The sequence below is a fragment of the Oncorhynchus mykiss genome, chromosome 19, assembly GCF_057628025.1.
Source record: "Oncorhynchus mykiss isolate SJ-2025 chromosome 19, ASM5762802v1, whole genome shotgun sequence".
In the NCBI taxonomy this organism is placed as follows: Eukaryota; Metazoa; Chordata; class Actinopteri; order Salmoniformes; family Salmonidae; genus Oncorhynchus; species Oncorhynchus mykiss.
Window position 1 is genome coordinate 71,577,114 of NC_143040.1, and position 15,440 is coordinate 71,592,553.

General features: G+C 37.2%; 1 protein-coding gene across 3 annotated transcripts in view; it reads left to right on the plus strand.

Moving 5' to 3' along the window:
• The window catches only part of LOC110512290 (alpha-actinin-1), a 124,018-nt gene that overhangs the window by 96,875 nt on the left and 11,703 nt on the right, over positions 1–15,440 (plus strand). For all 3 annotated transcript variants that reach the window (XM_036955342.2, XM_036955343.2, XM_036955344.2), the window contains exons 15-19: positions 9,660–9,800; positions 9,991–10,173; positions 10,398–10,532; positions 11,929–12,108; positions 12,243–12,389. In XM_036955342.2, the coding sequence (XP_036811237.2) occupies positions 9,660–9,800; positions 9,991–10,173; positions 10,398–10,532; positions 11,929–12,108; positions 12,243–12,389 (786 nt within the window). The remainder of the gene's footprint in view (positions 1–9,659; positions 9,801–9,990; positions 10,174–10,397; positions 10,533–11,928; positions 12,109–12,242; positions 12,390–15,440) is intronic.

Below are 15,440 nucleotides of genomic sequence, written 5' to 3' on the forward strand. Positions count from 1 at the left end.
CTGTAGTCCTTTGTGATTATTATTCTAGATGACTCTCATCTGTAGTCCTTTGTGATTATTATTCTAGATGATTTCTCATCTGTAGTCCTTTGTGATTATTATTCTAGATGATTTCTCATCTGTAGTCCTTTGTGATTATTATTCTAGATGATTTCTCATCTGTAGTCCTTTGTGATTATTATTCTAGATGATTCTCATCTGTAGTCCTTTGTGATTATTATCCTAGATGATTCTCATCTGTAGTCCTTTGTGATTATTATTCTAGATTATTCTCATCTGTAGTCCTTTGTGATTATTATTCTAGATGACTCTCATCTGTAGTCCTTTGTGATTATTATTCTAGATGACTCTCATCTGTAGTCCTTTGTGATTATTATTCTAGATGACTCTCATCTGTAGTCCTTTGTGATTATTATTCTAGATTATTCTCATCTGTAGTCCTTTGTGATTATTATTCTAGATGACTCTCATCTGTAGTCCTTTGTGATTATTATTCTAGATTATTCTCATCTGTAGTCCTTTGTGATTATTATTCTAGATGACTCTCATCTGTAGTCCTTTGTGATTATTATTCTAGATGATTTCTCATCTGTAGTCCTTTGTGATTATTATTCTAGATGACTCTCATCTGTAGTCCTTTGTGCTTATTATTCTAGATGACTCTCATCTGTAGTCCTTTGTGATTATTATTCTAGATTATTCTCATCTGTAGTCCTTTGTGATTATTATTCTAGATGACTCTCATCTGTAGTCCTTTGTGATTATTATTCTAGATTATTCTCATCTGTAGTCCTTTGTGATTATTATTCTAGATGACTCTCATCTGTAGTCCTTTGTGATTATTATTCTAGATTATTCTCATCTGTAGTCCTTTGTGGTTATTATTCTAGATGACTCTCATCTGTAGTCCTTTGTGATTATTATTCTAGATGATTTCTCATCTGTAGTCCTTTGTGATTATTATTCTAGATGACTCTCATCTGTAGTCCTTTGTGATTATTATTCTAGATGACTCTCATCTGTAGTCCTTTGTGATTATTATTCTAGATTATTCTCATCTGTAGTCCTTTGTGATTATTATTCTAGATGATTCTCATCTGTAGTCCTTTGTGATTATTATTCTAGATGACTCTCATCTGTAGTCCTTTGTGATTATTATTCTAGATGATTCTCATCTGTAGTCCTTTGTGATTATTATTCTAGATTATTCTCATCTGTAGTCCTTTGTGATTATTATTGTAGATGATTTCTCATCTGTAGTCCTTTGTGATTATTATTCTAGATTATTCTCATCTGTAGTCCTTTGTGATTATTATTCTAGATTATTCTCATCTGTAGTCCTTTGTGATTATTATTCTAGATGATTTCTCATCTGTAGTCCTTTGTGATTATTATTCTAGATTATTCTCATCTGTAGTCCTTTGTGATTATTATTCTAAATGATTCTCATCTGTAGTCCTTTGTGATTATTATTCTAGATTATTCTCATCTGTAGTCCTTTGTGATTATTATTCTAAATGATTCTCATCTGTAGTCCTTTGTGATTATTATTCTAGATTATTCTCATCTGTAGTCCTTTGTGATTATTATTCTAGGTGATTCTCATCTGTAGTCCTTTGTGATTATTATTCTAGATGATTTCTCATCTGTAGTCCTTTGTGATTATTATTCTAGATGACTCTCATCTGTAGTCCTTTGTGATTATTATTCTAGATGACTCTCATCTGTAGTCCTTTGTGATTATTATTCTAGATGACTCTCATCTGTAGTCCTTTGTGATTATTATTCTAGATTATTCTCATCTGTAGTCCTTTGTGATTATTATTCTAGATTATTCTCATCTGTAGTCCTTTGTGATTATTATTCTAGATGACTCTCATCTGTAGTCCTTTGTGATTATTATTCTAGATGACTCTCATCTGTAGTCCTTTGTGATTATTATTCTAGATGACTCATCTGTAGTCCTTTGTGATTATTATTCTAGATTATTCTCATCTGTAGTCCTTTGTGATTATTATTCTAGATGACTCATCTGTAGTCCTTTGTGATTATTATTCTAGATTATTCTCATCTGTAGTCCTTTGTGATTATTATTCTAGATGACTCTCATCTGTAGTCCTTTGTGATTATTATTCTAGATGACTCTCATCTGTAGTCCTTTGTGATTATTATTCTAGATGACTCTCATCTGTAGTCCTTTGTGATTATTATTCTAGATTATTCTCATCTGTAGTCCTTTGTGATTATTATTCTAGATGACTCTCATCTGTAGTCCTTTGTGATTATTATTCTAGATTATTCTCATCTGTAGTCCTTTGTGATTATTATTCTAGATGACTCTCATCTGTAGTCCTTTGTGATTATTATTCTAGATTATTCTCATCTGTAGTCCTTTGTGGTTATTATTCTAGATGACTCTCATCTGTAGTCCTTTGTGATTATTATTCTAGATGATTTCTCATCTGTAGTCCTTTGTGATTATTATTCTAGATGACTCTCATCTGTAGTCCTTTGTGATTATTATTCTAGATGACTCTCATCTGTAGTCCTTTGTGATTATTATTCTAGATTATTCTCATCTGTAGTCCTTTGTGATTATTATTCTAGATGATTCTCATCTGTAGTCCTTTGTGATTATTATTCTAGATGACTCTCATCTGTAGTCCTTTGTGATTATTATTCTAGATGATTCTCATCTGTAGTCCTTTGTGATTATTATTCTAGATTATTCTCATCTGTAGTCCTTTGTGATTATTATTGTAGATGATTTCTCATCTGTAGTCCTTTGTGATTATTATTCTAGATTATTCTCATCTGTAGTCCTTTGTGATTATTATTCTAGATTATTCTCATCTGTAGTCCTTTGTGATTATTATTCTAGATGATTTCTCATCTGTAGTCCTTTGTGATTATTATTCTAGATTATTCTCATCTGTAGTCCTTTGTGATTATTATTCTAAATGATTCTCATCTGTAGTCCTTTGTGATTATTATTCTAGATTATTCTCATCTGTAGTCCTTTGTGATTATTATTCTAGGTGATTCTCATCTGTAGTCCTTTGTGATTATTATTCTAGATGATTTCTCATCTGTAGTCCTTTGTGATTATTATTCTAGATGACTCTCATCTGTAGTCCTTTGTGATTATTATTCTAGATGACTCTCATCTGTAGTCCTTTGTGATTATTATTCTAGATGACTCTCATCTGTAGTCCTTTGTGATTATTATTCTAGATTATTCTCATCTGTAGTCCTTTGTGATTATTATTCTAGATTATTCTCATCTGTAGTCCTTTGTGATTATTATTCTAGATGACTCTCATCTGTAGTCCTTTGTGATTATTATTCTAGATGACTCTCATCTGTAGTCCTTTGTGATTATTATTCTAGATTATTCTCATCTGTAGTCCTTTGTGATTATTATTCTAGATGACTCTCATCTGTAGTCCTTTGTGATTATTATTCTAGATTATTCTCATCTGTAGTCCTTTGTGATTATTATTCTAGATGACTCTCATCTGTAGTCCTTTGTGATTATTATTCTAGATGACTCTCATCTGTAGTCCTTTGTGATTATTATTCTAGATTATTCTCATCTGTAGTCCTTTGTGATTATTATTCTAGATGACTCTCATCTGTAGTCCTTTGTGATTATTATTCTAGATTATTCTCATCTGTAGTCCTTTGTGATTATTATTCTAGATGATTCTCATCTGTAGTCCTTTGTGATTATTATTCTAGATGACTCTCATCTGTAGTCCTTTGTGATTATTATTCTAGATGATTCTCATCTGTAGTCCTTTGTGATTATTATTCTAGATTATTCTCATCTGTAGTCCTTTGTGATTATTATTCTAGATGATTTCTCATCTGTAGTCCTTTGTGATTATTATTCTAGATTATTCTCATCTGTAGTCCTTTGTGATTATTATTCTAGATGATTTCTCATCTGTAGTCCTTTGTGATTATTATTCTAGATTATTCTCATCTGTAGTCCTTTGTGATTATTATTCTAAATGATTCTCATCTGTAGTCCTTTGTGATTATTATTCTAGATTATTCTCATCTGTAGTCCTTTGTGATTATTATTCTAGATGATTCTCATCTGTAGTCCTTTGTGATTATTATTCTAGATGATTTCTCATCTGTAGTCCTTTGTGATTCTTATCCTAGATGATTTCTCATCTGTAGTCCTTTGTGATTATTATTCTAGATTATTCTCATCTGTAGTCCTTTGTGATTATTATTCTAGATGACTCTCTTCTGTAGTCCTTTGTGATTATTATTCTAGATTATTCTCATCTGTAGTCCTTTGTGATTATTATTCTAGATGATTCTCATCTGTAGTCCTTTGTGATTATTATTCTAGATGACTCTCATCTGTAGTCCTTTGTGATTATTATTCTAGATGATTCTCATCTGTAGTCCTTTGTGATTATTATTCTAGATTATTCTCATCTGTAGTCCTTTGTGATTATTATTCTAGATTATTCTCATCTGTAGTCCTTTGTGATTATTATTCTAGATTATTCTCATCTGTAGTCCTTTGTGATTATTATTCTAGATTATTCTCATCTGTAGTCCTTTGTGATTATTATTCTAGATGATTTCTCATCTGTAGTCCTTTGTGATTATTATTCTAGATTATTCTCATCTGTAGTCCTTTGTGATTATTATTCTAAATGATTCTCATCTGTAGTCCTTTGTGATTATTATTCTAGATTATTCTCATCTGTAGTCCTTTGTGATTATTATTCTAGATGATTTCTCATCTGTAGTCCTTTGTGATTCTTATCCTAGATGATTTCTCATCTGTAGTCCTTTGTGATTATTATTCTAGATTATTCTCATCTGTAGTCCTTTGTGATTATTATTCTAAATGATTCTCATCTGTAGTCCTTTGTGATTATTATTCTAGATGATTCTCATCTGTAGTCCTTTGTGATTATTATTCTAGATGATTTCTCATCTGTAGTCCTTTGTGATTCTTATCCTAGATGATTTCTCATCTGTAGTCCTTTGTGATTATTATTCTAGATTATTCTCATCTGTAGTCCTTTGTGATTATTATTCTAGATGATTTCTCATCTGTAGTCCTTTGTGATTATTATTCTAGATTATTCTCATCTGTAGTCCTTTGTGATTATTATTCTAGATGATTCTCATCTGTAGTCCTTTGTGATTATTATTCTAGATTATTCTCATCTGTAGTCCTTTGTGATTATTATTCTAGATTATTCTCATCTGTAGTCCTTTGTGATTATTATCCTAGATGATTCTCATCTGTAGTCCTTTGTGATTATTATCCTAGATTATTCTCATCTGTAGTCCTTTGTGATTATTATTCTAGATTATTCTCATCTGTAGTCCTTTGTGATTATTATCCTAGATGATTCTCATCTGTAGTCCTTTGTGATTATTATCCTAGATGATTCTCATCTGTAGGCCTTTGTGATTATTATCCTAGATGATTTATCTGTAGTCCTTTGTGATTATTATTCTAGATTATTCTCATCTGTAGTCCTTTGTGATTATTATTCTAGATGATTTCTCATCTGTAGTCCTTTGTGATTATTATTCTAGATTATTCTCATCTGTAGTCCTTTGTGATTATTATTCTAGATTATTCTCATCTGTAGTCCTTTGTGATTATTATTCTAGATTATTTCTCATCTGTAGTCCTTTGTGATTATTGTTCTAGATGATTCTCATCTGTAGTCCTTTGTGATTATTATTCTAGATGATTTCTCATCTGTAGTCCTTTGTGATTATTATTCTAGATGATTTCTCATCTGTAGTCCTTTGTGATTATTATTCTAGATTATTCTCATCTGTAGTCCTTTGTGATTATTATTCTAGATTATTCTCATCTGTAGTCCTTTGTGATTATTATTCTAGATGATTCTCATCTGTAGTCCTTTGTGATTATTATTCTAGATTATTCTCATCTGTAGTCCTTTGTGATTATTATTCTAGATGACTCTCATCTGTAGTCCTTTGTGATTATTATTCTAGATGACTCTCATCTGTAGTCCTTTGTGATTATTATTCTAGATTATTCTCATCTGTAGTCCTTTGTGATTATTATTCTAGATGACTCTCATCTGTAGTCCTTTGTGATTATTATTCTAGATTATTCTCATCTGTAGTCCTTTGTGATTATTATTCTAGATGACTCTCATCTGTAGTCCTTTGTGATTATTATTCTAGATGACTCTCATCTGTAGTCCTTTGTGATTATTATTCTAGATTATTCTCACCTGTAGTCCTTTGTGATTATTATTCTAGATGACTCTCATCTGTAGTCCTTTGTGATTATTATTCTAGATTATTCTCATCTGTAGTCCTTTGTGATTATTATTCTAGATGATTCTCATCTGTAGTCCTTTGTGATTATTATTCTAGATGACTCTCATCTGTAGTCCTTTGTGATTATTATTCTAGATGATTCTCATCTGTAGTCCTTTGTGATTATTATTCTAGATTATTCTCATCTGTAGTCCTTTGTGATTATTATTCTAGATGATTTCTCATCTGTAGTCCTTTGTGATTATTATTCTAGATTATTCTCATCTGTAGTCCTTTGTGATTATTATTCTAGATGATTTCTCATCTGTAGTCCTTTGTGATTATTATTCTAGATTATTCTCATCTGTAGTCCTTTGTGATTATTATTCTAAATGATTCTCATCTGTAGTCCTTTGTGATTATTATTCTAGATTATTCTCATCTGTAGTCCTTTGTGATTATTATTCTAGATGATTCTCATCTGTAGTCCTTTGTGATTATTATTCTAGATGATTTCTCATCTGTAGTCCTTTGTGATTCTTATCCTAGATGATTTCTCATCTGTAGTCCTTTGTGATTATTATTCTAGATTATTCTCATCTGTAGTCCTTTGTGATTATTATTCTAGATGACTCTCATCTGTAGTCCTTTGTGATTATTATTCTAGATTATTCTCATCTGTAGTCCTTTGTGATTATTATTCTAGATGATTCTCATCTGTAGTCCTTTGTGATTATTATTCTAGATGACTCTCATCTGTAGTCCTTTGTGATTATTATTCTAGATGATTCTCATCTGTAGTCCTTTGTGATTATTATTCTAGATTATTCTCATCTGTAGTCCTTTGTGATTATTATTCTAGATGATTTCTCATCTGTAGTCCTTTGTGATTATTATTCTAGATTATTCTCATCTGTAGTCCTTTGTGATTATTATTCTAGATTATTCTCATCTGTAGTCCTTTGTGATTATTATTCTAGATGATTTCTCATCTGTAGTCCTTTGTGATTATTATTCTAGATTATTCTCATCTGTAGTCCTTTGTGATTATTATTCTAAATGATTCTCATCTGTAGTCCTTTGTGATTATTATTCTAGATTATTCTCATCTGTAGTCCTTTGTGATTATTATTCTAGATGATTTCTCATCTGTAGTCCTTTGTGATTCTTATCCTAGATGATTTCTCATCTGTAGTCCTTTGTGATTATTATTCTAGATTATTCTCATCTGTAGTCCTTTGTGATTATTATTCTAAATGATTCTCATCTGTAGTCCTTTGTGATTATTATTCTAGATGATTCTCATCTGTAGTCCTTTGTGATTATTATTCTAGATGATTTCTCATCTGTAGTCCTTTGTGATTCTTATCCTAGATGATTTCTCATCTGTAGTCCTTTGTGATTATTATTCTAGATTATTCTCATCTGTAGTCCTTTGTGATTATTATTCTAGATGATTTCTCATCTGTAGTCCTTTGTGATTATTATTCTAGATTATTCTCATCTGTAGTCCTTTGTGATTATTATTCTAGATGATTCTCATCTGTAGTCCTTTGTGATTATTATTCTAGATTATTCTCATCTGTAGTCCTTTGTGATTATTATTCTAGATTATTCTCATCTGTAGTCCTTTGTGATTATTATCCTAGATGATTCTCATCTGTAGTCCTTTGTGATTATTATCCTAGATTATTCTCATCTGTAGTCCTTTGTGATTATTATTCTAGATTATTCTCATCTGTAGTCCTTTGTGATTATTATCCTAGATGATTCTCATCTGTAGTCCTTTGTGATTATTATCCTAGATGATTCTCATCTGTAGGCCTTTGTGATTATTATCCTAGATGATTTATCTGTAGTCCTTTGTGATTATTATTCTAGATTATTCTCATCTGTAGTCCTTTGTGATTATTATTCTAGATGATTTCTCATCTGTAGTCCTTTGTGATTATTATTCTAGATTATTCTCATCTGTAGTCCTTTGTGATTATTATTCTAGATTATTCTCATCTGTAGTCCTTTGTGATTATTATTCTAGATTATTTCTCATCTGTAGTCCTTTGTGATTATTGTTCTAGATGATTCTCATCTGTAGTCCTTTGTGATTATTATTCTAGATGATTCTCATCTGTAGTCCTTTGTGATTATTATTCTAGATGATTTCTCATCTGTAGTCCTTTGTGATTATTATTCTAGATGATTTCTCATCTGTAGTCCTTTGTGATTATTATTCTAGATTATTCTCATCTGTAGTCCTTTGTGATTATTATTCTAGATTATTCTCATCTGTAGTCCTTTGTGATTATTATTCTAGATGATTCTCATCTGTAGTCCTTTGTGATTATTATTCTAGATGACTCTCATCTGTAGTCCTTTGTGATTATTATTCTAGATGACTCTCATCTGTAGTCCTTTGTGATTATTATTCTAAATGATTCTCATCTGTAGTCCTTTGTGATTATTATTCTAGATGATTTCTCATCTGTAGTCCTTTGTGATTATTATTCTAGATTATTCTCATCTGTAGTCCTTTGTGATTATTATTCTAAATGATTCTCATCTGTAGTCCTTTGTGATTATTATTCTAGTTTATTCTCATCTGTAGTCCTTTGTGATTATTATTCTAGATGATTCTCATCTGTAGTCCTTTGTGATTATTATTCTAGATTATTCTCATCTGTAGTCCTTTGTGATTATTATTCTAGATTATTCTCATCTGTAGTCCTTTGTGATTATTATCCTAGAGGATTCTCATCTATAGTCCTTTGTGATTATTATCCTAGATTATTCTCATCTGTAGTCCTTTGTGATTATTATTCTAGATTATTCTCATCTGTAGTCCTTTGTGATTATTATTCTAGATGACTCTCATCTGTAGTCCTTTGTGATTATTATTCTAGATGATTCTCATCTGTAGTCCTTTGTGATTATTATTCTAGATGATTTCTCATCTGTAGTCCTTTGTGATTATTATTCTAGATTATTCTCATCTGTAGTCCTTTGTGATTATTATTCTAGATTATTCTCATCTGTAGTCCTTTGTGATTATTATTCTAGATTATTCTCATCTGTAGTCCTTTGTGATTATTATTCTAGATGACTCTCATCTGTAGTCCTTTGTGATTATTATTCTAGATGACTCTCATCTGTAGTCCTTTGTGATTATTATTCTAGATGATTCTCATCTCTAGTCCTTTGTGTTCAATGTAGTCAATTGACTTTCGTCTTGCTCCCAGTCTTAACAATGCGCTGACCGTTTTCTTTCTCTCTCTCTCTCTCTCTCTCTCTCTCTCTCTCTCTCTCTGTCTCTCTCTCTCTCTCTCTCTCTCTCTCTCTCTCTCTCTCGCTCTCTCTCTCTCTCTCTGAAACAGAGAACTGAGAAGCTTCTGGAGACCATAGACGAGTTATATCTGGAGTTTGCCAAGCGAGCTGCTCCGTTCAACAACTGGATGGAGGGAGCCATGGAGGATCTGCAGGACACCTTTATAGTTCACACCATAGAGGAGATACAGGTTAGCGTATACACATGCACACACACACACACATACGCACGCACGCATGCACACACACACACACAGATTTAAAAACACAATTCTTGGCATCTTTTGATCCTGTGTGTGTGTGTGTGTGTGTGTGTGTGTGTGTGTGTGTGTGTGTGTGTGTGTGTGTGTGTGTGTCTCTGTCTGTCTTTCCCTCCCACAGGGTCTCAGTACAGCCCACGAGCAGTTTAAAGCCACTCTCCCTGATGCGGATAAGGAACGCGGTGCCATCCTGGGAATCCACAATGAGATCGCCAAGATAGTGGCCACCTATCATGTGAACATGGCTGGTACCAACCCTTACACCACCATCAACCCTCAGGGCATCAACGCCAAATGGGACAAGGTACACCAGCAACTAGAGTTGCAAAAAATTCCTGGTAACACTCCCAAAATTCCCAAGTTCTCCAGAAATCCTGGTTGGAGGATTCCTGCACTACCTTCTTATTATCATCTAGTGTCCAAGGGGTTAAACCTCATCAGGTGACCAAGGTACTTAGATAGCAGAGGGATAAAACGAGCCCTCGTGGGTCTAACTACGTGTGTGTCCCGTTGTCTGTCATTCCCCAGGTGAGACAGCTGGTTCCCCAGAGGGACCAGGCTCTGATCGAAGAGCACGCCCGGCAGCAGAACAACGAGCGTCTCCGCAGGCAGTTCGCCAACCAAGCCAACGTCATCGGGCCCTGGATCCAGACCAAGATGGAGGTCAGTCCACACACATATCCTAGACCAACCCCTGACCTCTAACCTTTACCCTAATCCAACCAAGCCAACGTCATCGGGCCCTGGATCCAGACCAAGATGGAAGTCAGTCCACACACTTATCCTAGACCAACCCCTGACCTCTAACCTTTACCCTAATCCTAACCCAACCATGCCAACGTCATCAGGGCCTTGGATCGAAAACAAGATGGAGGTGACCCAGAGTAGAGAACCAGAATGTTCTATTCATTCTATTTCCATGGTCCAAAGTCCAGGCAGAGCAGAAAGGACCATTACTACTGGTATTATAACTTACTGGCTCCATAGGTTCCTTTGGGGGTATTGCTATCAATATCAGAACACTGCACTGTAATGTCCTGCAGAACTGGATTTGGACTCAGAATGAAAGACTCTGAATGCTTGCGACTTGTGACTGGACTTGGACTCTGAATGAAAGACTCTGAATGCTTGGGACTTGTGACTGGACTTGGACTCTGAATGAAAGACTCTGAATGCTTGCGACTTGTGACTGGACTTGGACTCTGAATGAAAGACTCTGAATGCTTGGGACTTGTGACTGGACTTGGACTCTGAATGAAAGACTCTGAATGCTTGCGACTTGTGACTGGACTTGGACTCTGAATGAAAGACTCTGAATGCTTGGGACTTGTGACTGGACTTGGACTCTGAATGAAAGACTCTGAATGCTTGCGACTTGTGACTGGACTTGGACTCTGAATGCTTGGGACTTGTGACTGGACTTGGACTCTGAATGAAAGACTCTGAATGCTTGGGACTTGTGACTGGACTTGGACTCTGAATGAAAGACTCTGAATGCTTGGGACTTGTGACTGGACTTGGACTCTGAATGCTTGGGACTTGTGACTGGACTTGGACTCTGAATGCTTGGGACTTGTGACTGGACTTGTGGTTTAGTGACTTGACTACAATACTAGCGTCCTGGGTGTACAATCCACAACTCATATTACCAGCCCCTGCCGTCCGGCCCCACGGACCCCCATTAAAAAGAGTGTCACTTCATAGTCAGTGTTCTCAGAGCGGTCGGGTCCGAGGTGCTGGTTTAGATCGGTCGGGTCCGAGGTGCTGGTTTAGATCGGTCGGGTCCGAGGTGCTGGTTTAGAGCGGTCGGGTCCGAGGTGCTGGTTTAGATCGGTCGGGTTCGAGGTGCTGGTTTAGATCGGTCGGGTCCGGGTTAGAGGTGAGAGCAGTTTTGGTTCTTTGTTCTCATGCCTGTTTTTCACCAACCAATTCAAACAGTCTCTGTTCTCTAGTCTCTATTCTGTCCAGTTGGGGTTTAACCCTCCCTCTCCTGGGGATGGTTTCATACTTGGCAGAATGAACCCCCTCCTCCTCCACCTCTGTGTTTCTCTCTCTGCAGGAGATTGGTCGCATCTCCATCGAGATGCACGGAACCCTGGAGGATCAGCTGACCCACCTCCGCCAATACGAGAAGAACATTGTCAACTACAAGCCAAAGATCGACCAATTGGAGGGAGACCACCAACTGATTCAGGAAGCTCTCATCTTCGACAACAAGCACACCAACTACACCATGGAGGTAAGAACGCAAACGATATCGAGATCGGGTACAATTCTTATTGGGACCCGCAGAACCTTCACAATACGTTTTTGAATGTGTGACATTACGATGACTATCTTGGGTCTGATCACCCCCCCCCCCCCTCCCCGCAGCATATCCGTGTGGGCTGGGAGCAGCTCTTGACCACCATCGCCAGAACCATCAACGAGATCGAGAACCAGATTCTGACGAGGGACGCCAAGGGCATCAGCCAGGACCAGATGAACGAGTTCAGAGCCTCCTTCAACCACTTCGACAGGGTCAGTTTCACGGAGAAGAGACCATACAGGGAGGAAGAGGTGCTGTGTGTGGGGGGGGGGGGGGGGTAGACCGTTTTAGGGTCAGTTTCACAGAGAAGAGACCGTACAGGGAGGAAGAGGTGCTGTGGGGGGGGGGGGGGGGGGGGGTAGACCGTTTTAGGGTCAGTTTCACGGAGACTACAGGGCATGGAGCAGAGAAGAGACCGTACAGGGAGGAAGAGGTGCTGTGGAAGGGGGGTAGACCGTTTTAGGGTCAGTTTCATGGAGACTACAGGCCATAGAGCAGAGAAGAAGAGGTTTCACAGTACACTCATTGTCTACCCTACTGATATTTATGAGTATATGATGGGAGATATAAGATCACAAACTGTTCCAGAGACTATACCTAATCCTAATACCTAATCCTTCTAGTGTCTGTCATGGAAGGGAAATCGTTCTAGTGTCTGTCATGGAAGGGAAATCCTTCTAGTGTCTGTCATGGAAGGGAAATCCTTCTAGTGTCTGTCATGGAAGGGAAATCCTTCTAGTGTCTGTCATGGAAGGGAAATCCTTCTAGTGTCTGTCATGGAAGGGAAATCCTTCTAGTGTCTGTCATGGAAGGGAAATCCTTCTAGTGTCTGTCATGGAAGGGAAGTCGTTCTAGTGTCTGTCATGGAAGGGAAGTCGTTCTAGTGTCTGTCATGGAAGGGAAGTCGTTCTAGTGTCTGTCATGGAAGGGAAATCCTTCTAGTGTCTGTCATGGAAGGGAAATCGTTGTAGTGTCTGTCATGGAAGGGAAATCGTTCTAGTGTCTGTCATGGAAGGGAAATCGTTCTAGTGTCTGTCATGGAAGGGAAATCGTTCTAGTGTCTGTCATGGAAGGGAAATCGTTCTAGTGTCTGTCATGGAAGGGAAATCCTTCTAGTGTCTGTCATGGAAGGGAAATCCTTCTAGTGTCTGTCATGGAAGGGAAATCGTTCTAGTGTCTGTCATGGAAGGGAAATCGTTCTAGTGTCTGTCATGGAAGGGAAATCCTTCTAGTGTCTGTCATGGAAGGGAAATCGTTCTAGTGTCTGTCATGGAAGGGAAATCCTTCTAGTGTCTGTCATGGAAGGGAAATCGTTGTAGTGTCTGTCATGGAAGGGAAATCGTTCTAGTGTCTGTCATGGAAGGGAAATCGTTCTAGTGTCTGTCATGGAAGGGAAATCGTTCTAGTGTCTGTCATGGAAGGGAAATCGTTCTAGTGTCTGTCATGGAAGGGAAATCCTTCTAGTGTCTGTCATGGAAGGGAAATCGTTCTAGTGTCTGTCATGGAAGGGAAATCGTTCTAGTGTCTGTCATGGAAGGGAAATCGTTCTAGTGTCTGTCATGGAAGGGAAATCCTTCTAGTGTCTGTCATGGAAGGGAAATCCTTCTAGTGTCTGTCATGGAAGGGAAATCGTTCTAGTGTCTGTCATGGAAGGGAAATCGTTCTAGTGTCTGTCATGGAAGGGAAATCCTTCTAGTGTCTGTCATGGAAGGGAAATCCTTCTAGTGTCTGTCATGGAAGGGAAATCGTTCTAGTGTCTGTCATGGAAGGGAAATCGTTCTAGTGTCTGTCATGGAAGGGAAATCCTTCTAGTGTCTGTCATGGAAGGGAAATCCTTCTAGTGTCTGTCATGGAAGGGAAATCGTTCTAGTGTCTGTCATGGAAGGGAAATCCTTCTAGTGTCTGTCATGGAAGGGAAATCGTTCTAGTGTCTGTCATGGAAGGGAAATCGTTCTAGTGTCTGTCATGGAAGGGAAATCGTTCTAGTGTCTGTCATGGAAGGGAAATCCTTCTAGTGTCTGTCATGGAAGGGAAATCGTTCTAGTGTCTGTCATGGAAGGGAAATCGTTCTAGTGTCTGTCATGGAAGGGAAATCCTTCTAGTGTCTGTCATGGAAGGGAAATCGTTCTAGTGTCTGTCATGGAAGGGAAATCGTTCTAGCGTCTGTCATGGAAGGGAAATCCTTCTAGCGTCTGTCATGGAAGGGAAATCGTTCTAGTGTCTGTCATGGAAGGGAAATCGTTCTAGTGTCTGTCATGGAAGGGAAATCGTTCTAGTGTCTGTCATGGAAGGGAAATCCTTCTAGTGTCTGTCATGGAAGGGAAATCCTTCTAGTGTCTGTCATGGAAGGGAAATCGTTCTAGTGTCTGTCATGGAAGGGAAGTCGTTCTAGTGTCTGTCATGGAAGGGAAATCGTTCTAGTGTCTGTCATGGAAGGGAAATCCTTCTAGTGTCTGTCATGGAAGGGAAATCGTTCTAGTGTCTGTCATGGAAGGGAAATCCTTCTAGTGTCTGTCATGGAAGGGAAATCCTTCTAGTGTCTGTCATGGAAGGGAAGTCGTTCTAGTGTCTGTCATGGAAGGGAAATCGTTCTAGTGTCTGTCATGGAAGGGAAATCCTTCTAGTGTCTGTCATGGAAGGGAAATCGTTCTAGTGTCTGTCATGGAAGGGAAGTCGTTCTAGTGTCTGTCATGGAAGGGAAATCGTTCTAGTGTCTGTCATGGAAGGGAAATCGTTCTAGTGTCTGTCATGGAAGGGAAATCGTTCTAGTGTCTGTCATGGAAGGGAAATCGTTCTAGTGTCTGTCATGGAAGGGAAGTCGTTCTAGTGTCTGTCATGGAAGGGAAATCCTTCTAGTGTCTGTCATGGAAGGGAAATCCTTCTAGTGTCTGTCATGGAAGGGAAGTCGTTCTAGTGTCTGTCATGGAAGGGAAGTCGTTCTAGTGTCTGTCATGGAAGGGAAGTCGTTCTAGTGTCTGTCATGGAAGGGAAATCCTTCTAGTGTCTGTCATGGAAGGGAAATCCTTCTAGTGTCTGTCATGGAAGGGAAATCGTTCTAGTGTCTGTCATGGAAGGGAAATCGTTCTAGTGTCTGTCATGTCTTTCCGCTCGCTGGCGATGACGCAGCGTTTTTTTAGGGCGATTATGTTGTTGTTTTTAGGTTATGAGTTCGTGAGGTTTATTGGAGTCTATTGGAGACAGATATGTAGGGACAACTTTTCCCCCAGAGACATGTGGCTGTAGATCGTGTCCCTATGGCCTTA